The sequence below is a fragment of the Lutra lutra genome, chromosome 8, assembly GCF_902655055.1.
Source record: "Lutra lutra chromosome 8, mLutLut1.2, whole genome shotgun sequence".
Classification (NCBI taxonomy): domain Eukaryota; kingdom Metazoa; phylum Chordata; class Mammalia; order Carnivora; family Mustelidae; genus Lutra; species Lutra lutra.
The window spans coordinates 54030921-54055829 of NC_062285.1; the positions used below are offsets into that span (position 1 = coordinate 54030921).

Consider the following 24909-nt stretch of genomic DNA (forward strand, 5'->3'; position numbering starts at 1 on the left):
AGGTTAATGTTAAAGTGGAGGGTCCCTTCTACTCCCAGTTCAATGTTTATACTGAATTCCTTAATGCCCAAGGGAGAGGGCTCCCACAGGGACACACAGGCCATGTGCAAGGTGCTGTACAGCCAAATCGCACAGGCAGTAAGTTGAGTTCTGAAGATGTTAATTCCTATGCACCGGACTACAGAGCCACCTAATGGCAGAGTCTGATGCTGGCTCCCACTCTCCTAACCATGACACTACCAATATTGATCAAAATGTTAGCATTTTGGACAGAACCACCAATGATTCCTGTGCTGACAAGCCCTGTATCTTCAGAGACATTTAGCATCTTTGGCCCTCAGACGCTAACTACCAGGAGCAGCTTGACGGTCACTCTGAAAATTAAAATGCCATTCCGTATTTACAAACTTTCTGTAGAGGTGCTCCTCTCTAGACCCCAACTGTTAAGGAAAATATTGCATTTCAGAAACTTAGCGCTAAAAATAATTTTAAAGAGCTCCACTGGTTTAGTTGTTTTCATTGTACGGCAGGTGTTGGAGAAGTGGGGAGACAGCTGATCACCAATGCTAAATGTTAGCCAGGAGTGACAGTGATTGAGGGTTGAAGAAAATTTTTCAGAGTTTAAAAAAACTTCTTGGAACTGAAACCCAATAAACTGGAGACCTCTCCAGGTTGTGACAGAGTTTTTAAAAATTCAGCTTTAAAAGTTCCTTGGGAAAGCTGTCATTTATTGGGAAATGGGAAAGTCATTTATTTAGAAAGAAAGAAAGGGAGAAGAGAGAAAGAGAGAGAAGGAAAGAGAGGAAGAGAGAAAGAAAGAAAGAAATAGAGAGAGAAAGAATTTAAGGTGGTTTAAACATTTTTTTAAAAGGGCTAATAAGTCAACCCCAAAGGAACTTGTCCACGATGTCATGCATATTTAAAAACAAACTTCTGTAGAATTTACCAGAGTGTGAAAGAGGTATGCAAACTCATCCATTTTGCTCAGAACTGTCTCAAGTGTGTGATAGGGCTGCGAGCATTTTGTCTGAGACAAATGTGAGTTAACTTTTAGACACCCCTCCTCCTGGGGACAGAAAGCTTTATCACACAGAGATTCCAGTAACATGGTAGGAAGACTCCTACACATGCATTGTTAAATGGGAGGTACCTTTCCCTTAATAGGAAAAGACCTTTCATTTTACAAAGACTAAGGCAGCCCTCTGACAGGAAGGGCTCTTTCGTGGTGAGCTCAGTGACTTCAGATCTTTTGTTCTTCAGTCTCCTGAGCTAGGGCAAAGGATGTGGCTGGGGTAGGAGGTGGAGACTATGCATGTGTGTGTGTGTGAGTGTGTGTGTTCTCACTTCCGCTTCCCCTTTCTGAGCTGGCAACAGAAGTTTAATGAGGACAGAGAGAAAGGTACAACATGCAATATGATACTCTGTCACTGTCCTCACTCAGATCCCGATACCTGGGAAGGGCTTCGCCTGGCTTCGCTAACCTCTCTGCCTCAAACTTTGCTCCCTACCTGCGGAAAGGTGAGTATAATTTCCCCCTCAATTTTAAGACTATACTGATTTGGGATGGTGCTGGGAGAGAGGAGAAAACAGGAGAGAAATCAGGTTGCCAAGAAAAGGGAAAAAATAGGAGAAAATCTTCCACATCCCTAACTTTAGTCTTAAAAAACTCATCACTGTGTCTCTCAGAGCAAAAAGGACCCTTTACTTTTTTTTTTCCTTCTGCCTACTACAGGAGACGTACTCTATATAGGGTCACAAAACATGGGTTTTTTTTGATGGTCTGAATTACTATTTAGGAATGTTTCACTTTTCTCGTGTGGGACATTCCTCCGTGTGTCTTGCTATATACTCCCTTGTCCTGTAATTTCAAACCGATTTTAACTTTGAAAGTTATTCTCAAGGAGTAAAACTTCTCACTTCACTGCAGGTCCCATTCTAGTGCTCGTAACTGTGAACTAGTGGGAATACCTTGCCTAAATCAGTGCTGCTTTGTACCTACTCTCCTCCTATCTAGGTTGTCCTATCTACAGCAAAATGGCTGTCCTGGGATTTCCCAGCCCTTTGCAAGCGTGGTGATATGTGCAAATCTTGGCTGTAAATGTGGATAAAATGCAGAAGGTCTTGTGGGCCCCATCATGGAAACTCTGTTTCCTTCTTATCTCCTCCCACGCTTGTTTTCACTCTCAGTCCCAGTTTACAGACCCTGTTTGGGCATAGGCACAATATGGAAAGAAGAGAAGAGAAGTCTGTCTGATATGTGTTCCTGGGAGGAGGCCCAGCCGGAGTGGAAACCAGAGTGGCATGAGGAAGGTGGTGTGATGTAAAGGAAAAAGCATAGACCTGGGGCTCAGATCTTGCGAGTTTCAGTCCCATTTATAACCTTAATATTTATGTGATTTCAGATAAGCCTTCCCTTCTCCCTTTCTCTCTCTCTCTTTTCTCACTTTCTCTCTCCCAACCCTTTCTCTTTTTCAAAATGACTGACCAGGATTAGATGATCTCTCAGATCCCTTTGGGCATGAAGTAAGAAGGAAGGAACTACTTACTGTTTATGTTTTCTCTCTGCTCAGCAGCCATCTGGATTTGATACCCACTGTTGTATGCCACTGCTCACTCCTTCTTTTTTCTTATTCCTGAAAGTGTTCTGACTTTGGTGAATGGTTTAGACTGAGGGAAGATTAATAATAATAATTGTTATCTTTTAATCAGCACTTCCTTTATATATCAGGTACCTAATATCCATTACCTGATATTAGCCCCCAGTAGCCCAACAAGTTGTGTGTTACCTGTTTCATATACAAAGAAACTTAGGTTTAGAGGAGACAGATGATTTTAGCAAGGATACACATACAGTAACTAGATAGAACTGTGATTTTAAACAAAGCGAACTCTGATCCCAAGGCCCTTGCTCTTTCTTTACAGGCCCTCTCTTTTCCTCCCCAAGAGTTGGCCATCTTCACTGGGCCCCTTAAAAATATCCCCATGAGACACCTGTAAGCAGAGCTGATATTTGGCAGGTACAAATTGGTAGACCCATAATGATTGTTAAAATATTTCCATGCCAATTTATGATAAATATCAATTGCCCCAAGTCCAGTGAGTGCCCATGACCAACTTGACTATCCCAGCTCTCCCCACAAGGTTCCCCAGACCAATGCCAGAAACTCAATGCCATATATTTGCAGGACCCAGCTACGGGGCTGTGACTGGTGTCAACTCGGATTGGTCTGTGTTACTCTATAACCATCCTTAAATGTTCTGAATGGCACAGCGATCCGAGAGCAATGTGGAATCCCAGGCAGACTTTTTCCTCTCAACTGGAACCTTGTTGGACCTGCTGCTGAACTGACAGGTGAACCTGACAAAAGCAAAATTGCTTTGTAACCTAGTTGGGAGTTAGGAAGGAAAACTATGCTAATAACCAAAAAAAGCAACATTTCCTTCACTAAGTTTGACACAAAGCCGAGCATGAATTAATTTCGGTTTTTGCTGTCTCTTCTATATGAGGTTCTAAAGTGGAGAGTTTTTGTAGCATGCGAAATGCAGAATTCACTGAAATAGTTTCTCCTTTCTTTTATCCCAAATTACGTGTACCACTGATACTTGGGTAGAGATATTAGTTTATTTTCTTATTCTATAATTAATGGAAAGACCATATAACTAGAATCAGACCAACCCAAGTTTAATTCTCAACATTATAAGATCCTACTTATATGACCGTGGATAAGTCACATATGTCCCTGAGCTTCACATAATAATAGTTAGCTCAAAGGTGATTGTCAGGATTAAGTGAGATAGTTTACAAGAAGGTTTTATGGATAAATATAAGGTACTCTGTACATCCCAGTAATTTTAGCACCTATCACTTTGGCACATGTTACTATATAGGGAATCTCTGACTACATCCCTTAGAACACAGACTGAATGTATATGGTGTACGCAATGCATAATAATGACAGACCCATAAATGTTTCCTCCTGCTACTACACTTGCTACTTCTGCTGACAATTTTTGTTAGAAGATACTCTTTTCAAAGCTCTTAACTCCTGAATCTTCTTTTTTTTTATTTTTTTAACATCTTAATTTTATTTTTTTTCAGTGTTCCAAGATTCATTGTTTATGCACCACACGCAGTGCTCCATGCAATATGTGCCCTCTTCTTTTGTCTAACTTCGATCCTGTCAGCTGAAAAACTTTGCTTTGAGCTATAACATCCTCAAAACAAAAAGAATTCCCTCCTGCTCTATTTGTTGTAGTCAGATTCCAGAACATTGGCCAGATTGTGGAGAAATATTAAGGGAGCAAGCTTCTAGAGAGATGTAGAAAAGAGGAAAGGACAAGGGGCTGAAAATGAGAGCAAAAGGGAAAATACGGCTTTTAAAGAGTGACTCAGGCAAATAGCAATAGAATCAGTGTGGAATTTTTTGGGCTGAGGAGCAGGCAGTTAGTAGGAACATCAGAGAAAAAATACCAGCAGGCTAGGACTTCCTTCCTCACAGGAGTTAGATTAAATAAAATACCAAATACAAATAGATTGAATACAATAAACCAGTATCACAAAAATGGTCCTCAGATTCCAGAGGGAACTTCTGACCAAGAAGTGGAAACTTCGAATGGAAAATTGTAGGAAAATATTTTTTAAATAAAGAAGAATTTGATAGTTTAAGCTTTATAAAATTCGGTGTGGCTCCTGTGTTCCATCAACAAAAGAGCAGCATGACTATGCCCCAAGACTCTCTGCTCTTCACCACAAGGTATAAAAATACATATATATTAGGATTTGTGACCTATGGAGAGTCGGGAGCCCCTGTCCCATATCATGTACTAATGAGGTTAGTTATTCAGCATCGGTATGATTCTTGCTCCTCTGTAGGTACAGCATTTGCTGAGCCTCTCCTGCAATAGCTACCCTGCTGGATACTGAGATGGGGCTTGGGGGAAGGGTTACCAAGAAGGGGGCATGACAACGAGATGGGTGACCTCTTCTCTTTTGCAGCATAAGATGTGGGCATATGTGTTATTTGCTAGAGGTGGGGAAGAGAAGAGATGACTGTATAGGCCTTCAAAGTACAGATAGAATTTGTGTGGGTAGAGGGGGGGAGCGATGAAACTTTCTTTAGCATCAGCTAAAGAAAAAGTAGCAGAAATGTTCAAACAGTGCTGGAGCTCAGTGAGCAATGCCTAACAGAATTACACTCCTTTGGGCCCCTTTTGGGCTTCCCCAGTTCAAGACTCACTGCTTTCCTGAGTCCGTGGAAGTTGCGAGTGCAGGCATGTCATAAATCAGTGTCACCGGGGAAGGAAATCTGCCAAATGAGAAGTTAACAACAGAGGCCACGGGACCATTTCCTAATGCTTCTGGGGAAAACCATGCAAAAGCATTTTCTTTTACAGGTATTATCCATACAGATATTTCAAACTTAACTAGAATAAATTCAAATGCATTGGTATTGAAAGCAGATTTGTACATTGACTCCCACCAATTCATTTTCAAGAGGATGAAACTGCTGTCCGAGGAGGAATCCTAACTGACTTGTCAGGAGTCAATGAGCTGGACCAAAAGGTTGAAAGAACGCCCATGTCTACCCTGATTCCTAGTCACTACTCTTTTCACGGCTCCCAACTCTCTCATACATCTAGGTGTATGTATTTGTATGACTCGTCTTGAAGGAACTATGTCCAGGCCCTTCTCTCAATTACAAAGTTGCCATCTGCAAGCATCCAGCCTGCAATTCTTTCTAATGCTGTCACTGCTGATGTGCTTGTCTGGTATCATTTGCCGCTTCCTCCAGATTCCCACAAAGAATACCTAGTTTCTTATCTCTCAGCAACACAGCTTCCTCTTGTGATCTCTAACCAGACAGTTCTATCCCTCCCTCCCTCCCTCATAATATCACTGTGTTCATCTTGTTCCCATATAACACCATAAACATGTCTCTGCAGCAGATATTGGGAGAAAATGAACGTGTTCAATTCCCTGGGTCCATGTCCAGTCTGCCACAGCTGAGATTAGCTTAGATGTGCCTTGCATCTTTTCTTTCAGGCTTGGAACCATGTTGCTTTCCCAAGGGAAGAAATTATTCCATTCTCACCCACATTGCTCAGAAAATGCCTGTCATTCTCAGTGGGCGGTAGACTCCTTAACTCATCCAGGCTTTTTGTTGCCATAACCATAATAGTCATTTATTTATAAACCCTTCTTTGGAATTCTTCAGCATTGAGGATTCTGTTTCCATAGGCTGTAGAAGCCAGATCTGACTTCATGAAGAAGGCTCACTAAGAACTGGGCTTTGCAAGTGCAGTGCGTCAAAGGCCGAGGGACAGGAAGATAGAGGGAGAAAAGAACATGAGAAGAACATAAGGTTTAAAATGAGATAAGCAAAAATAAAATAAAATGAGATAAGCATTTTCAGGGGGCAAAAGAGAAATTAGCCTGTATGTGTCCGATGTATTTTCAAAGATGTGAGATGAATGTAGAATAGATTCGTATCACAGAGGATGTCGAAACCCAAGTAGAGGTCTCTATCTACCATCTCAACTAGCAAGATTCTGGCACTGCACTAAGCGTTATGGGGGTTCAGCTATAAAACGGCACATCCAGAAGTTTACAGTACCAGAAGCATCAAATTTTAGGGCATAATGTCCCAGTTGAGAAACTGAGACCAGAGAAAGGGATTGAATTTTCCAAGGTTATACCACTAGCAAGTGGCAGAGTGAAGTGCGGGAGTCACATCTTCCTTCTTTCCTCCTTTCTTTCTTTCCTTCCTTCCCCCCTCCTTCCTTTCTTCCTTCATTCCCTCCTTTCTTCTTCCCTCCTTTCTTCCTGCCCTCCTGTCTTCCTTTCAAATTCCCCTCATTACTAAAAAAATTCTTCTTTGTGAGCTGAAGAATTCTAAGAATTCTTGTGATTTAAATGAGGTCCACTTACTCTGGGAATTAAAGACAGTAGTCAAGTCAGCCTTTGATGTTTTCTTCTCTGGACCAACTGACATCAACCTATTTCAATATTTTGAAGGTGCAGAACGAGGTAAATAAACCCTGATCAAGACATTTTAGATTTCCTAAGTTCTTCTAGTTTCATCCTTTCTTTTATCACCCCACAAGAGCTATGACTAAAGGACAAGTTTTCTCTGTGCCCCCTCTTTGTGGTTTCCCTGCGTCACAAGCTGAATTTACTCATTTAATTGCTGTTCAAAGGCCCAGACAGTGGACAAAGAGCCAGGTGCTCAGGGTTAACAACATCTCAGGTTAACTGTCTCTCGTTGGAAAATACTAGGGAATGGGCAGGACCGAAGTGAAAGAATTTAGGTCTAACCACAGTAACTATGCATCATCATTCTTCTCTGGGTATGTTTTGTCTGTAGCAAACAGAGGCATCCAAAACAATTTTATTGCCCTAGGAAGGCACTTTAGGTTCAGGATGGTCCTTCCAAAAATGGCTATGTTAGGGCTTCCATGGTTGCATGCCTCCCTAATGAATTTGTATTGAAGTCTTTGAAGAATAGGAGTCTCTGGAAACCTGAACTCATATTTTTTTTTTCCTCCTGCTTTCCCTTACTCCAACAATTAAGAGCACAGCTATGAGGATGGGGCTGTAGAAGGCAGCTCCAGAGAGCAGAGGGATGAGTCATGAAGAGCCCTGGTCAGACTTCTCTGTGTCCAGTGGGTTGAGTGTGGCAGATGGGGGAGAGGCAGGAGGATTGAGCATCCGCTGATTTATGTGCATTAGCCTCAAGGCTTTTTAAGCTCTATTCATTCAGGCAAGATTCTTCCCCTCTTTCTTCCTCTTTCAATAAGTGGCTTGTGTCATCAGAACATATCTTTTGGAAGACACAGAGATGTTGAGCAGGCAGTGTTAAATGAAATATAAATGTATAAATGAACTGAGGAGTTAACTACTAGCTGTGGAGAAGTCCACGTTGACAAATTAGAAAGGAATGACTCTGCAGGTCGTGACTGCTCATTGTACAAGGCAACATCTCTGCCTGTTTGTTTGTGTTGTGGGATTTTTTTTTCCCAAGAGAAATCTTATGTGGACCCCTAATATGTAAAAGAGCGGGGGAAACAAACAACAGACTTAGAATGATTCTAGTTGGAGTGACATCCTGGCTGTGGCACCTTGGAAATTTTGTCTAACATTTGAGATCTGGAAATTCTTCATTTATCTTTATGAAACCAAATAGAGTGGACTTTATCAATTGTCAATTTAAAGATATTCTAATTTTAGTGGAAGAGTCTGAGAGACAACATTCTTAAGGATTGAAGAAAACTGTTTTCTAAGACAGTATGCCAGCCATCATGAGAAGTAGCAATTCTTTAAGTTAGAAGAACTTTCTCAATGTCCCTTAAATCATAAGATGTTTGAAGTTCCAAAATTTGTTGATTTGAAATACTTGCCCTGGTATATGTCAGAGCGCTTGTGGGGGAAGTATGAGGGGCAAAGACAGAGGAAGGGCTGGACAACTCCCCCCACCCTTCTTGAAAGGGCAGAGGGGTCATGCTCCTCTGTGCATTGCTGGGAAGAGGTGGGGGCAGCCCTGGAGTAATTTCTGAACAGAACATGAGGGAGTTATCACTGTATTTCAGCTCTCCGAACAGCATTCCTAGGGACGGGAGGCCCTAAAGTCTGAGCCAGGGCGATGGAGGGCTCTGTGCTGAGCACCACATCCTGGGAGAAACGGCGGGCCTGGCTCCAGCAGAGCCGCCACTGGCAGACCCAGGTCCTGGAGGAGGAGGCTGCAGCTGCCCTGCAAGATGTCTCAGACCCAGAACCTTCCAGCCTGGACGAAGTTTTCCAGGAAGGTAAGAGGCAATTAGACAACAGACAGACTTGCCCATGGTCTCATGCCAGAGGAAACATGCAAGCAGGCATAGGTCTGCAGAGTGTCCTCAGGGGGTCCCTTGCTGACTCTGGGTCTTCAAGGAGCCTCATTTTGATGGGTTTAATGCATTTAAAGGAAGAGTAAAGAAACGCAAAATATATAATTTTGGGAGAGAAAGATGGGCATAATATAAGGAAAAATAAAATACATTTTTGCATCATCCCCAGAAGCTCTCTGTGAGGGCCTGAGGTCAGGGTTCTCCTGAATGCCTTGGGGTATTTTTATTTTGTCTGGGCAACAAAATGACACTCAGTTTGGATGCCTGGACTCTACCACTCTGCTGTGAGCAAGTTGTGTGACTTTTGGCAAGTCACTTACATCACAAAGACATATTTGTCTGACGGAAGTGGTGGTACCTGAAATCTGAGTAGGACTTTTCTTTTCCTCCACGCCTCTCAGAGCTTCTTTGAGGTTCGAATGAGACTACAAACGTTAACGTTAAAAACAAAAACAAAAAACCCTCATATAAATAAACCCATCTGGCAAAAAACAAAAGCACAAACCCAAGTTTGTGATTTTTTTATTGTTGTTACTTTTTTCCCTATTATTTATTTTTTATTTTATTTTAAGGAGAAGGATCCACCCTGTTCCCAAACCCTGGAGAGAAGGGAGCCGTGGGCCTGTCATCCTGGGCATTTTCCAGGTTCTAGGAGGAAGGAGGCGGGAGGCAGAGAGAGAGAGAAGAAGCACCCACTATTTTTATACATGGATGTATTCCTGTCATATCTTAAAGAAAAGTTTTATGGGGGGAAGAGTCTTATGACGTGGCTCACAAAGGATACACTTGCAGAAGGAGATGGGTTGCAGGGAGGAAGTCTGACCTCCCTCAGCTCTCACGGTGATCTGACCTCTGATATTTCCAGGAAATCCAATCAACAAGATTGAAGACTGGTTGCAGGATTGCGGGTAAGTCCTGGGAGGCCCTGGCAGTAATTGCGGCACATGTGTAGAGATGCTTGCTGGTACTGACTCTTCGGAGCTAGGAGACGGGAAACGGGTTTGATTTGGGCCTAAAGATCAGGAGTGAGGTTGAAATGCCGGGGGGGCGGGGGAGCGGACTGTACAGGTTTGGGTAAGTGTTACCAGTAACTGGGCCTGGGCTGTAAATGAAGTTAACTCCGAGCTGAGACGAAGTTAAGGTGGAGGTCTGGAAATCCAGGCTGGATGTGGTCTAAAGCCCAGAATGATGGAAATGTCTGGGGACTGTCTGGGCTGAGTGGTAGATCCCTATTCCATCACTTCTCCCTCAGACTGGAGTCTTACACCGTGTAACAAAAGAGAGTTAGAAACCTCATTGTTCTTATGAGCACAGGAATTCATCACTGCGTTTATTTCTACTACAGAACACAGGACGATGGGCTAAGGGTTTATCCCGGTTATTCAAAGTGGTGAAGAACAGGAGCAGGTACTTCAAGACAAAATGCAGTGTCTCCCTCCTCAGAAACACTAAAATATGAGGCCCCACACCCCATCAGTACCATTTTAGGCTCAGTCTACCCAGACACAGAGGGAAAGCTTCTATGCCTTATATAAGTCTGATCATCTATGTGATAATTCTGAGAATTTATAACTCCTGCCTGCTCCTTCTTTCCCCTCCAGGAATGTTTCAAACTTTATATACCCTTTAATCTGAACTCATCCATTAACACATAAATAAACCCATCCTTGCTTATTTGGTAGGAAATAAATAGTACCAAATTATCTAAGGTTGTTCATTTCAACTCTGCCGCAGAAAGTAATGCCCGAAAGGATTTATTCTGTGTTTTTGTGGGTTTGCAAAACATACTGCCCTTATTGTCCTGACCTGGCTCACAATTCATTGTCTTCACAGTCTGTGAAGGGCCCTCAAAGCTCAGGAAGTGAAGAGATGGTAGAAACAGGAATGTTTGCACATTCTAGTGTGTCACAACTGTCCTAGGATTTGGAATGCCTTACCTGGTATCTACAGGAGAACCAGTCAACTCAGCTAATGTCTTTATGTCATTAATTACTCCTGAGTCAGTTTACATCACTAATGACAGAGCATTTGCTGATGTCTGATTGTCTAAATGGCTTAGAAGGGGGCCAAGGAGTTTAAAATATGCTCCTTGACTTCAAACATACTACATTCTAGCTGAAAAGAATAAATTCACAGGAATACAAGATTCTAAACTCCAGAGATTACCCTTCCCCACTTATATTCCACAGAGATAATCCCTAAACCAAAACATGTACTGAAAAAGTGGTCTGGTGAATCAAAAGGCTCAGAGTTGAACCTACACTCCTGCAAACTGTGTGAGCACCTGTCAGAAAACAACCAAACTCCTAGCTCAGACGCCTCGCCTATAAGGTGGAGATTTAGAATAATAATGTCTCAAAGTTTCTTGTGAGATTTAAATGAGATAATATGTGCACAAGTGTTCTCTGCCCTGTAGTAAAATGTGAGCGGTGAGGTTTATAAAGAAGAGACTTTCTGCTACTTTAAAACAGCTCTGTCTATAGACTTAACATCTGTCTGTCTAAATCTCATTATTTCTCAGAAAAGTATGTCCAGAAATGATACACACCAACTCTAGGACAGTGGTTACCTCTGCAAAGGAAAAAAGTAGGAAGGAATGGGAGTAAAATGAAACTTTAGTTATATTTTAATATTATATTTATATTTTTTAACAGAGATCAGAAATGAAAATGACAAAATGTTTACCTGTGTGAAAACAAGGTGGCAAGTGCAAGGGTGTCTGTCACATTTTCTTTCCCTTTCTATGTGTTGAAAAAATGTCAATATTTACACTTTGAAAAGCCCACAGGAAAGTCTCTTAACACATATTTGTCTCTGCAAGGGGGATTTAGGTTCATAAAATATTTCCAATTTTCTCTATTTTCTAACCTTCTCTAATATATATGTAATATTTCTTAGTTATATGGGAAAATTAGAAAAATTAAAGGCTGATGATGGTTGACGATAGCGACAAAACACTGGATTGTGATAATAGATGATGAAGAAGAGGGGGAAATGGCATTGCAGATATGCCATTCTGCGTCACACAGTGTTCAGCTCTTAGGCTGTTGAGACCACAGAAGAAGGAAGATGAACAAGGAGCCTACAATCACTGGACATCTGTCCGCTCTGTTGACAGGTGCCTGCAAGGCGTTTTTCAAATTTTACTTCAAGACTGTATAGTTTCTGTTTTCTTTCCAATGTCAAACAGACATCCTCTGATAGGAAGACAGTTTTGTTTTCTGACGAGCTCTCCAAGAAAGCCCACCAACTTCCTGGGTGATTGAGCATCAGTGTATTGAATCTAGCAGCAGACCATTCTGCTGCAGGTCAAGATCATGTATATTTTTACGAACTCTGGCTATCCTTTTGCTTCCTCCTCTTAAAGCTCTCGGGGGTGGGGGAGGGGGTGTTCCAAGACATGAATGTGTTTCTTGTGAATCATAGGTAGGGTTAGGAGCTCCAAAATCATCTGCGTCGACTTTAGCTTAACTCTCTACAAGCAAAGTCTATAGAAATTGCTGGAAGAAGCTAAAAATAGTCACATCCTTCTCAAAATCTGATCTTCCTTCCTACTATTGCTTATGAATTGGGTATACAGGAGGAGTGGTACATTGGCTCTTATATTTCAGACTTGAAATGATGGCTAAGGGCTCTTTCAGTGGAAGATGGAGAGAGAGGAGCAGCTGAGATCTAGTCCCTAGTCATCAATTTTATGTCCTCAATAATAACCCATGAAAGGCCTGAGACTTGGGTGATGGCCATGACATTTTAAATCAACTTCAGTTTGATTAGTAGATCCAGATTCCTATCTGTACTTCTGTGGTAGATTCCACACACACAGCCTGCTGTCCCAAGGCTCATCCTGGACTGGTCTTCATATAGAGAATATGTACATACCTACCAGGGCACAACTAGAGAAGAGAAATGTACAAGGAACACTGAACAGAAACTTGTATCTAGTGAATAGTACTGAGTTTTGTATGGACAAACCAGAAATTTTACCAGAGGTGTTTTTTTTTTTTTTATTTCAGAAGAAAGCTTTCCTTTATTTTTTAAAAGATTAATTTATGTATTTAAAAGAGAGAACATGAGTTGGGGGAGGGGCATACGGAGAGAGAGAATCTCAAGCAAACTCCTTGCAGAGCACAGAGCTGGAAGCAGGGCTCTATCTCACAACCCTGAGATCATGACCTTAGCCGAAATCAAGAGTCAGACACTTAACCAACTAAGTCACCCAGGCACCCCTATCAGTGGTATTTTTAATGTAAATTTTATTGAAGTGTAGCATACGTACCAATAGCATTTTTCTTTTTAATATAGCTGTGGTACAAATCAACAGGTATAAGTTTCAGCTATGCTGGGTGAATTAGTTCTGGAGATCTGTACAACTTGGTGCCCGTGGTTAACAGTGCAGTACTGTGCACTTCAAAATCTATTGAGGGTAGCTCTCATGTTAAATGTTCTTACCTCAGGGGGAAAAAAAAAGTCAAAGGGAAGCAAGGAAGTTCTGGAAGATGTTGGATATGTCTGTTACCTTAACTGATAATGGCATCATGGGTGTTTGAATATGTCCTCTTAAGTATACATTTAATATGTACAGATCTTTGTATGTCAGTTATACCTGTTAAAATAATAGCCATGTAAGTTATACTGAAAAATAAAATACTTACTGAAAAATAAACAAGTATTAAATATAGATTCCCATGAATTTTCTTCAAGAGAATACCAAACAGCCATAAAATATGAAGCAGAGCATTACCAGCATTCCAGAAGTCTTCTTCTGGAAGGTCTCCTTCCATTCATTACCCTGCTTCCAAGAGTAACACATAACCTGACTAATAACATCATAGAAAACTTTTGCACTTTTTAAACCTAGTATAAATAGAATCATACAATATGTGCCCTTGTATTTTTTAATTTTAATTTTTATTGAAATATAGTTGACTACAATATTATATTAGTTTCAGTTGTACAACATAGTGATTCAACAATTGTATATGTCATGAAATGCTCACCATGATGGGTGTAGTCACTGTCACCATACAAAATTTTTATAATATTATTGACTATATGCCTGATGCTGTACTTTTCATCTCCGTGACTTACATATTTTATAACTGGAAGTTAGTACCTCTTTCAATATGCAGTGTTTCCTGTCTGTTTCTTTTATTCAGCATGATGTTTGTGGTGCTCGTCCACATTTCTGCATGCAGCGACAGGTCATTCTTTTTTATTGTTGTGAAGCAGTAAAATGTATATTTATCATACAATTTATCCATTTCACAATACAGATTTGGTGTCTCCCAACTCTGGGTTATAATGAATATTATTTCTTTTCATGAAAAGACATAGGTATTTCTATTGAGTGTAAACAGTGGAATACTAGTGTGTTTCAGTTGTAGTCATAATAACAGTCAGCTTTGGCACTTGCATTAATATGTAGCTGCAGCCCAAGCATTAAATACAAGAGTAAATCTCAGTATTCTAGTAGTTGACTATATAAGTTATGGGGTTTTTGGAGTAATATTAAAATAAATTTATACTGATATTTTTAATGGTATATAGACTAACATTTATGTTTGTGATATGATCTTAAAATACATTTTTATATAATTATCTGTTAGGAAAAGAAGCACATATATGTAGTTGTAGTTATATTATTAGAACTATTCATTCTTTTTTTTAAGATTTTATTTACTTATTTATTTGACAGAGAGAGACGCAGGGAGAGAGGGAGCACAAATGAGAGAGGGGAGTGAGAGAGGGAGATGCAGGCTTCCTGCTGAGCAGGGAGCCTGATGTAGGGCTCAATCCCAGGACCCTGGATTCATGACCCAAGCCAAAGGCAGACACCCAGCAACTGAGCCATTCAGGTGCCCCTAGAGTTACTCACTCTTAATTAGCTTGGATGTTGTTACATTTTATTTTTTTTTAAGATTTTATTTATTTATTTGACAGACAGAGATCACAAGTAGGCAGAGAGGCAGGCAGGAGGGGGGTGAAGCAGGCTCCCTGCTAAGCAGAGAGCCGGATGCAGGGCTTGATCCCAGAACCCTAGGATCATGACCTGAGCCGAAGGCAGAGTTTTTAACCCACTGAGCCACCCAGATGCCCCTTGTTACACATTTTATAATGTACCTTGATGTACAGTTTTTTTTATGAAGACATAAAAATTCAGATTTTGGAAAATGTAGTTGATTTTTCACTATTGAAAGGAAAGCATCTATAAAAGATGTCTACACATGCAATGATTTATTTTGTAAAAAACACAGCTTGATCTACAGATGTTCAATTAGTAAAACCATTGCTATTATTAAACATTTCATTGAGTGATTATATACTGAGATTACATCCAAAGCATCATGTGCAACTTCCCTTTTAAAAACTTTCAGGACTTTTCAGTCCTTGAAGCAGACTTAGATAATGACCACAAATAGGCATCCAAGTCCCCCTGTTGGGTATTTGAGAACGCAACAGCAGCCAGGAAGCAGGAATGCAAGCCAGGCGCTGTGGTCCCAGTTCACCACTTTTCATAGACTGCTTCACTCACCTGCTTTATACACAGAATTCTTCCTTGTCTGTAAAACTGAGTTGTTTCTCGCCACCATGTATGCTGATTTCTGTCTGTTCCTCTTGTGGAGTTGGTAGAAGTTTGATAAGACCCTATCTTAAAATGTAAAATTAAAATCTGTAACCAAGATGCAGTTTCTGCTGCTTCCTGAGAGATATGATCATCATCAAGAACCTGGCTCAGAGAAAAGGAAGAAGGTGTGGGGAGCTAAGCTGACCTCCTAGAAGATGAAAAATATCAGTATTTGTATCTGTGATGGCTCCCAACCCTCTGCTTTTTATAAATGTATCTCTCTGGTTTTGCTTCTATATTCAGTCTTCCCTATTTTACCAAGCATGTGCAGACTTGTTGCTCACCACGCTGACTGTGAACAGTGCAGTCGGTGCAATGGCAGCCCACTCTACAGCACGTACACACATACACAAAGACAGTACGGTGTGGCACAAAATCCAATGATCTCCAGTCCTACTTCCCCTGGCCACTTTGGAGAACTTGTCAAGGGACTACTCTTAGTTTGCTTCAACCTAAAAGCAATTAAATACTGCTTAATCTCAGGAAATTATGAGAACTAATGGGACACATTTGAGGAAAAGTCCCTTGGAAAATGTATGATTTCAACCTATAAGATTGTTTTTGGTCCTCAGATACTCTGAAGAAGGGTTTTTTGAGGAAACAGGACAGTCAAGCTACAATGGTGAGTACAGGCTCTGTTCTTTCTCCTGCTGTTCTTCTACCAGGATAGTAACATGGCTGTGTGTGTGTGTGTGTGTGTGTGTGTGTGTGTGTGTGTGTTTATGCACATGCACTTGCATATGCAGGCATAAGAATGCTGGCTGCACTTTAATTGCCTGTCTATTGGTGGTCACAAGGCAATCCAGGAGATCCAAACGAGGGAGTAAATGTTGGCTCAGAGCTGACAGGCTAACTAGCACTAAAGATTATCTGCCGTCAGTGGTTGCTCAGCTAACAACCACTGCTATGGGAAAAGAGTTTTATAAGATGTGTGTGAGTACACGCTCCCATGTGCTCACTATCTGACAGAGGATTGTATACATGACTATATGATATAGGGGACAGGTTAATTACAGGTGATTGTTTATGTCTTTCTTTTTTTGTTTATGTCTTTCTAAATCAAAATATGAATGTGACTTCTGAGGTAGTATATGTAGAGCTGGGGGAAATTTTGCAAATGTGATGTATGACATGATTACGTGGTTACAGATGTTCATATGTACAGGTGTGTGGGGGGGGGGTGTGCGCGTGCACGCACAGGCCTATTTTCTCTGACTTTTGCTTTAACAGGGTGCCTCAGCCACGGAACCAGCTTTGAAGATGACTTGACCCTAGGAGCAGAAGGTAAGTGGCACAGCCCACTGATGTTGGAATCAAGGAAGGGGATATTTAAGAGATGAATTCAGGGTAGAACGAAAGGGAATAGCTGTAGAAAGAAACAACCTATTCCCTAGGGTCCTACCTGTGGGGAAAGAGCAGTCTCATTATGAACTAATATTAAAACTCATTAAGCTTCATGTGCCCAGAAATACTTCTTCACCAGCCTGACATGACATCTACCAGTCCATCATTAGGGCTCTCATCTGTCCCCTGGGAGGACAACATATAAAATCACCATAACGTTGGCTGCCCAGACATCTTTAAAACTGTTGTCTGTATAGGAAACCCAAAGCAGCCTGAACAGTGGGTATAAGTAGGAGACCACACTGAAGGAGAGAAGAACTTGAATAATGGATGGAGATGGGGCAACCTACCAGTGTCTCCTGAGACCTGTGGAGACTCATGATGTGAGGCAGGAACACTAGCCTGAAGGGCTGAATGATGTTCTCTTCCTCAGAACAGAGAAACTTTTGCCCCAACACCAGTCATGGTATATAATTCAGAGGCTCTGGACCATTTCCTCCCTGCCATATCTGCCCCCCTTCCTGGTCTATGTTTGATGAACTTTAGATACCCCACAAAGAGCAGAGTTCATGGGGTTCAGCTAGCCTATAGTAGTGGCAGAGGGGAGTGAAGGGGACTGAGTGTTAATTACAGAGAGGCAGCTTAGGTGATTTTCATTTTCCTTTCTAACTTTCTCTTTGCCTTTCTGTTCCTTGTGCAGCCACACTATTGGCCACCGAAGGCAGGGTCTTCTCCAGGTAAGTGTTAGGTTCCCCCAGACTGAATGATGTCTTCTTCCCCCAGACTGAACTGGTGTAGATGGCAGAGACAAAGAGATGAAAAATAAAGAGCCCAAGAGTCACAAGAGAGAGTGAGATTTCCCAACCAGGAATGAGGCCCTAGACTGAGCTTTCCCAGTAGACGATAGAAGGTACCCAGCAGGGAGTAAATATGCCCAGCAGAACATGTCTTGGATCCAGGATGCAGACTGCTTACAAGCTTACAGTGACATCAGCTCTGATCCCTGCAGGAGTTTCCTGGACCCAGTCCGGCCCTGCCAACTCCTTGATCTTGGCTGCAGCTTGGCCTCCAGCAGCATGACGGGTGGCACCAACAAGACGAGTTCAAGGTAGGTATTGGGTCTGGCAGGAGTGTAAGGGTGGGAAAGAGGAGAGGCCCAAGAGAATGGAACCAAGAACCTGGTCCATGTTTTCTGGGATATCTTACTGGAGGTTTTATGCACTCACATACTTGAAAAATATGGCTATATTTACTTCAAGAACACTGAGGCATGTGGAGGAATCTACTGCTCAGAGCTGGATGCTCTGTAAAATAAAGGTGACCTTGTACCACAGGAGGTGTAGCATGGGGGTAATCACAGTCCCTGGACTTATAGTAAGTACTCAATCAACAATTAATGAAGGTATTGATTGGTTGGTTGATTGAATGAAACAATAAAATATTAATTCACTCGGGCAATCTCCTATCCCCCAATGCAGGCCAGGCATAACTATGTGGAATTAGAGAAGACGAAGCAAAGTGCTTGCCCCCAGGAGCTCAACAATCAAAAAGAGTGAACAAAAGGCACACACAAAGAACTTTTAAAAAGATAGAAAGTGATGAAAACTAATGTGGTATAATAAAAAATATTTGGAATTTGGTATCAAAGTTTGAATCTGAGAACCGGTCCTTGGATTTATTAGCCATGGAACTATCAGTAGTGATTTGTCTTTACTGAGCTAGAGCCCTGGCCAGACCCCACTTCAATTATGTCAGAATCTCTGGAGATAAGACTCTGATATCTGCACGTTTTTATTGAAGTACACTTGACATACAAAGTTATAGTCATTTCGGGTGTACAACATAGTGATTCAACAATTGTATACATTATGCTGTGCTCACCATGGTGAAGGTAGTCACCATCTGTCACATACCATGTTATTACGGTATTACTGACTATATGTCTTATCCTTGTCATCCCGATGACTTATGTCTGTAGAATGGGTAGTTACTGAGCTCTCGTGTCACCCAGCTTGGTGGCACACAGATTTGGATGTAGGTACATGTGAGTGCCATTCCAAGAGATAGAGAACTTGATCTTCTGTAATGCAGGGCTTCTGTCCTGAAAATAGTGCTACAAAAGGGTCAACCTCTCAAAATCATGTTTTGAACATACCTGCATTGGTTATTTTTTACCCTCGGTAACAATAGAGTTTTGTGTTTCTTACATACTTCCTGCCTCGTTGTCCCACACAGCCATGAGGTGAAGCTGGGGAGCAAGCTGCAAAGCTCTAGGCAAAAGCCAGCCAAACCATAGTGTGTACAGGTGGGAAAGGATTGATTAATAACATAACCACAAGATTTCTTGAACTCTAGTATGCTTTTGATTTTTTAAATCCTTCTCATAGCACATTTTCATTCATCTATTATGGTGTTTAAAGTACTGCAATGGGGGTGCCTGAGTGCCTCAGTTGGTTAATCGTCTGCCTCTGGCTCAGGCCAGGGTCCTTGGATCAAGCCCCGTGACCCACTCCCTGCTCGCCAGGATATTTGCTTCTCGCTCTCCCACTACCTCTCCCCCCGCTCGTGCTCTCACTTGCTCTGTCTCTCTCCCTCCCTCAAATAAATAAAATCTTTTAAAAAATCAAGTACTGTGATAGAATCTAATCCAATTTTTAAACCAAGGCTGGATTGTAATTCCATGTTTCATACAGAAAATGTATGTTCACAGAAGTGAAAGTTTTTCTCAAAGTCAGTATGGAAGGTAGAGAAATGATCGGAAAGGTAGCTCAGTCTCCTAACACATTTATTAAATACTCTGGATGACCGTGTAACTCAAAGTTGCCCCTATTTACCAAACTCCTTCTTTTCAGCGTCTCTGAGATTCTGGACAAGGTGCAAGAAGATGCAGAGGATGTCCTCTTCAGTCTGGGCTTTGCCCAAGAGGACCACAAGGACACTTCTCGGATTCCTGCCCGATTTTTCACTACCCCCTCTCAGGCCAGAGGCATTGATTTCCAGCTTTTCCTGAAGGCCCAGGTGCAGAGGATAGAGATGGAGGACCCTTGCCTCATGCTGGCCAGTGAGTGTTCCCATGGATCTGTTCTACTTCTCTGCCATTCACAAAAGGGATCAGTGGCTCCAGATCCTGCTTTCTCTCAGTCAGCTTCACTCCACCCTTTGTCTTCTGTGTCTATTTCTCGGCCTCCTTTTCAGTGAAGATGGAGAACTTTGATGTCTGCTTATTCCTCTTAAAGAAATAGTCATCAAGAGACCTCATATCACTACTGCTTTCTTAGGCTTTCTCTCCTTCAGCTGAATCAAATGAGAACAGTGTCTTTAAGTCTTATCCTTGTTTTTTTTTTATCATTTTTTTAATTTATTTTCAGCATAACAGTATTCATTGTTTTTGTACCACACCCAGTGCTCCATGCAATCCATGCCCTCTCTAATACCCACCTCCTGGTTCCCCCAACCTCCCACCCCCCCACCCCTTCAAACCCTTCAGATTGTTTTTCAGAGTCCTTGTTTTTATTTCTCGGTTGCAACAGTAGAATGTTCCCTTTTTACAGCCACTTTATTAAAATCATTTCCTTTTAGAGCAATAATCTCAAAGTTCTCAAAGGTAGATATGTTAAATTGTCAAGGGACTTTATAAAACATTCAAATTCATAGGCTTTTTTTTCCATAGAGGGAAAGGCTCAGGAGTATTTATTTTAAACAAGCACATGGGATTCTTATATATAATCTTTAGAACACATCCAGGGAAACAATTATTTAAGTTGTTCTGATTTCATATTAAGGAAAGATATGAGAGGGTTTCTCTACCTGGATGAGGCATAAAAGACTCTATTTGATTATATATATTAGAATATGTTTCAAATTATCTTCTGCTACACCCCCAATACAATTGCATTTCTGACAGTATTGTTTCAGATTCGTTGCGTCAGATTCAACTTAAAATAAGCTTGGTAAAACCATGCTCCTGAGCTCTACCTGTTGCAACAAAGATTTTGAGTTAGAGTATCTTCACAACCTTAGATGATTCTTATGCACACTATTAGAATATAATTGATTGAATTTATTTTATGTACTATGCACATAATTAGGTGTTATATTCTGGAAAAATTGGACTAGGCAAGAGGTACACAATTCTTAAGCCTTTTGGAAGCCTACAGTTTAAGAGGTGTGGCTTATCATAGTGTTTTTCAAACATGGATGTCCATATGAATTACCAAAAGGTGTTGTTAAAATGCTTGAGATACAGTCTGAGATTCTACATTTATAACAAGCTCCCAACTAGTGCCAATGCTTCTGGGCTATGACCACACTTTGTGAAGCAACATCTAACAGAATGATAAAGTCGCAAGTGTGAGCCCCACGTTGGGCATAATGTTTACTTTTTAAAAAATGGTATCAAAAGTTCTGTACCCTAGTCTATTGGCTAGTAATTGTCATTATTCCAATTTGTTTATACTCTGAAGCATTCTAGAACCCTGAAGTTTTGTTATTGTCTAAGAAAATGAGATTGGTTTTGTCCTTTATTTTGGTCATGTTTGTCATCTAAAGCAAACAGTAATTGAAGCCATTGTTTAGAACATACTGACAGCAGAAAGGATATGTGAAATCAAGATATAGAAAACTTCCCCATCCCATATAGAATTAATTTTTGGACTGAAGGAAAATATCTATTCAGATGGGGAGTCAAGAAGTCAAGAAAGTCAACAAAGGGGATCCTGAGTATGAGAAATCTAAATGGGAAAAACGCTGGTGGGGAGAATGGCATCTTCCTTCTGAATTTTGAGCCTTAAGAAGGCTTTGAAGGAAGAGATACAAGAGATAATTTGCTGATGACCCCCAGTTTCACCATCTTCAACCCTTGTGTCCAGGCAGGTTTAAGCAGGTGCAAACACTGGCTGTCACTGCTGATGCCTTCTTCTGTCTCTACTCCTATGTGTCTAAGACACCTGTCCAAAAGTTCACACCATCCCACATGTTCTGGAATTACAATCCAACTGATGTGCCATCCATCAGGATTCTGGCTCCAGAACCTGAACCTCAGTCACCCAGAGACCGCCTCCGGAAAGCCATCTCCAAGATGTGCCTGTATACAAGCCCTCGAGATCGGCTGTCACCACCCCATAATATCCCCAAAAGGAACAGTCTGGACCAAGTGGTGTGGGAAGTAATGGACAGAGTGAGAGGAGAGAAGATGGTTTTCCAGCAAGACCCTGGATTTGAGCCAGGCTCAGAGGAAGATCCGGTGCCACTCATCAGGGATACAAAGCTACCCACTTTTTTCGGACCATGTGCTCTTTGCCCCAGAGAGGAAACACAGCAGGGAATGTCCACAATGCAAGCACCATCACAAATTCTGGATTCTAAACCAGAGGCAACCCCTTGCATGCATTCTCTGCCCTTACAGCCGAGCACAGACCCTGCACAGGTAAAAAGAGAGCCATGGGGTCTACAGGCCACCAATAAGGAAGTCCATTTGGCCAAGGATGAGACTTTCTGGAGAAGAAAGAGCAGAGCAAAAAAGAGCTTGTTTCAGAAGAATCCCATGAGCAGGAGAGTTAAGTCATTGGACCTGTCCATCATGCAGCAGAGCCGAAAGCAACCAGCATGGTACCAGTCTCTAACCCAGCAGCTACAGGACACTTGTGACTTGGCGGAGGCAAGTGAGTTGGGGGCAAGAGAGAGGCTGGCAGAGAAAGGTTCTGGATTCTTGCCTTTCAGTAAAGGGAATCCAGGCTCCCTGTCCTCACCAGATATAACAACTCTTGAATTACATTCCAAAAACTTTGGGAACCAGTTAATAGAGAAGAAGAAAGATAAATGGGCTTGATTTCTTAAGATCATCCAGGTTTTCAGAGCTTTTCTAATTCCTCATCTGATCTGATCTTCACTGAAGTTCCTTGTCAAACACACCTGGCTCTATCATTTGTGGTATCTGCACCAGAATACACATAGAGGCTAGTTATACACTAAGCTAAACACTAGTAAATAAAATATGCTCTCTTCTACCTTAATAAATTTGTAACCATAAAGACCTGGAGGTCCAGGTTCAAAGTTAATAGTCTCAGATTCTTAGGACTTCTGTGCTAGAACATGGCAGTGTGGGCAGAGCCACTCCCCAGCTCTGGCCTATCCCCTTCTCTTCCCATGCCCAGATCTACCCTAGACCTTAAGGGATTTCACACATAGATGTGTGAGCACCTGGCCTACAGATCCAAAAACCACATAACCTCTACCCACACAAATAGCCATCTGTTGATCATCACTTGTTCCTGGGGGTGCATACACTAGTAGAGAGGGTGACCTTTAAGACAACAGACACCAGGCAAAACCAGTGCAATTCCCTGGAGCAGACTTGGGGGCATCTGAACAGTATATCCAGGTATCCTATGGAACCAGAGCATGTTCTAGAAGAGGCAGTGCAGGATGAGGTGGGTACATCCTTTTGGTCCACCAACTCTTCATCCTGTGGACTCTCAAAAACTCAAGACTCCTCTTGTCTGGGACTCTAGACAGTACCGCTATCAAGAGCTGACCTCTCTTGGGAAAGCTCTCAGATCCTTGCCACAAGAGAAGCTGTGATGATTTGCAATATTGTTTGTATATGTGTCACCTGTCATTGGACACAGAGCTGCATCTCAACTCCTGCCTTCCTCACTACTCCGCTCCTGCAACAAGAGAAGAAGCTGAGTCTCTCAAGTATACTCAGCCTCTTTCCCCTATGGCCACCTGCCATCTCCTGCCATCACCTCTCCCCACTGGCTCTTAGTTCTGCTGGGATCTTGAATGTTTTGGCAAAAAAAAAAAAATCTGTTATTTAAACCAAGGATAAATGAGGCACCTACTCCCTAGTACCAGAGAGAAGATGGCATCAGGAATTAATTAATTAATTAAATGATTTTTCTAAGGTAGTAGAAATTGATATTCTTCTTGAATCAAATCAATGAGTCTTGCTTAGAGTTCTCTCCATTTCAAATCCCTTAATTTACTGCACATCCTGGCCCAATAGTTATTTTTGGTCAATACCCTAAATTTGCAGTGTTACTTGTCCAGAATCACAAAGACCTTTATACTTCTAACTCTTTTAATTTTCATTCTCTGTGACTTTAGGGCCACAGTCACTCTTCTTTCTCTCTTACTTATTACTTTCTTCCCCAGGTATGTAAATTATATGTATACGGTAATTACTCACAAAAGAAGTAAATATCAGAAGGCAGCAATACATCATATACAGCTGGGAAAGTTTAGGCTATGGAGTCAAATGACCGACCCTATATAATTCTCCATGATCTTGCAAAAATCACTTGATTTTAATTTTATCTAATGTAATAGGAGAATAATTATATACATATGTATGTATATAATTATATGTGTGTGTGTGTGTGTGTGTGTGTGTATACATATATATGAACTAGGCATTTATGTAGAGATTCAATATATTACAGGGAGGGTGTGAAGGTAATATAACATAGCTACTGCTGATTTTAGAAAAGGTAATCATGGGCATAAAATATTTAGATCAGTGATTCTCGATCCTACAAGATTTTTTTTAATTGCTATTTTCAACAGACCTAAATGCAAATCTCTGAGGTTTGGATTTGGGCATCATCGTTTCTTCTTCTCTTAAAACTTTCCTACTGCTTCATAGCAAACTACCCAAAATGCAATGGTTTAAAGAAAAAGTTATTTATTTTTTGTCACTATTTTGTGGGTTTACCAGATGGTTCTTCTGCTCTTCTAACCTGGGTTCTCTTATGTAGCTGTTTTTGGCTATTTGGCTGGCCTCTACCAAAAGGTCAAAATGGGATCCCTCATATATCTAGAACATTGGTGTTGACCGGCAGGGGGCGCTCTCTCCGTGTGCCGTGTCATTCCTTGCCAGTCTGGCTTGTTTCACGCGGATGTTCAGCAAAAACTGAAATTGCAATGCTTCCTTTTAGGGATGTGTTGCAAGTTTCACAATGTCCCCCCTACCACATTACTGGTTAAATCAAGTCACAAGGGCGCCTGGGTGGCTCAGTGGGTTAAAGCCTCTGCCTTCAGCTCAGTCATGATCTCAGGGT

At 41.4% G+C, this 24909-nt stretch overlaps 1 protein-coding gene across 3 annotated transcripts; it reads left to right on the forward strand.

Annotated features, from left to right (window-relative positions):
* The first annotated feature begins 1352 nt into the window (after positions 1–1352).
* Positions 1353–24909, forward strand: TESPA1 (thymocyte expressed, positive selection associated 1). Of its 3 annotated transcripts, XM_047742123.1 has the most exons (10): positions 1353–1518; positions 3186–3352; positions 8587–8802; positions 9746–9788; positions 16078–16127; positions 16736–16789; positions 17550–17586; positions 17859–17957; positions 19702–19910; positions 21718–24909. In XM_047742123.1, exons 3-10 carry the CDS (start codon positions 8640–8642, stop codon positions 22674–22676), a joined length of 1614 nt encoding a protein of 537 aa, XP_047598079.1. In that variant the 5' UTR covers positions 1353–1518; positions 3186–3352; positions 8587–8639; the 3' UTR covers positions 22677–24909. The 3 variants fall into 3 exon arrangements, with proteins under 3 accessions (XP_047598079.1, XP_047598080.1, XP_047598081.1); XM_047742124.1 differs by lacking the exon at positions 3186–3352; XM_047742125.1 differs by lacking the exons at positions 1353–1518; positions 3186–3352 and adding an exon at positions 6970–7027.

Bases quoted from the DNA above. Each gene is read 5' to 3' on its own strand.
- TESPA1 (XM_047742123.1), top strand. From the start codon at position 8,640: ATGGAGGGCTCTGTGCTGAGCACCACATCCTGGGAGAAACGGCGGGCC. The intron at 9,789-16,077 runs GTAAGTCCTGGG...TTTGGTCCTCAG, and splicing joins GACTGGTTGCAGGATTGCGG to ATACTCTGAAGAAGGGTTTT. The intron at 19,911-21,717 runs GTGAGTGTTCCC...CCTTGTGTCCAG, and splicing joins CCCTTGCCTCATGCTGGCCA to GCAGGTTTAAGCAGGTGCAA.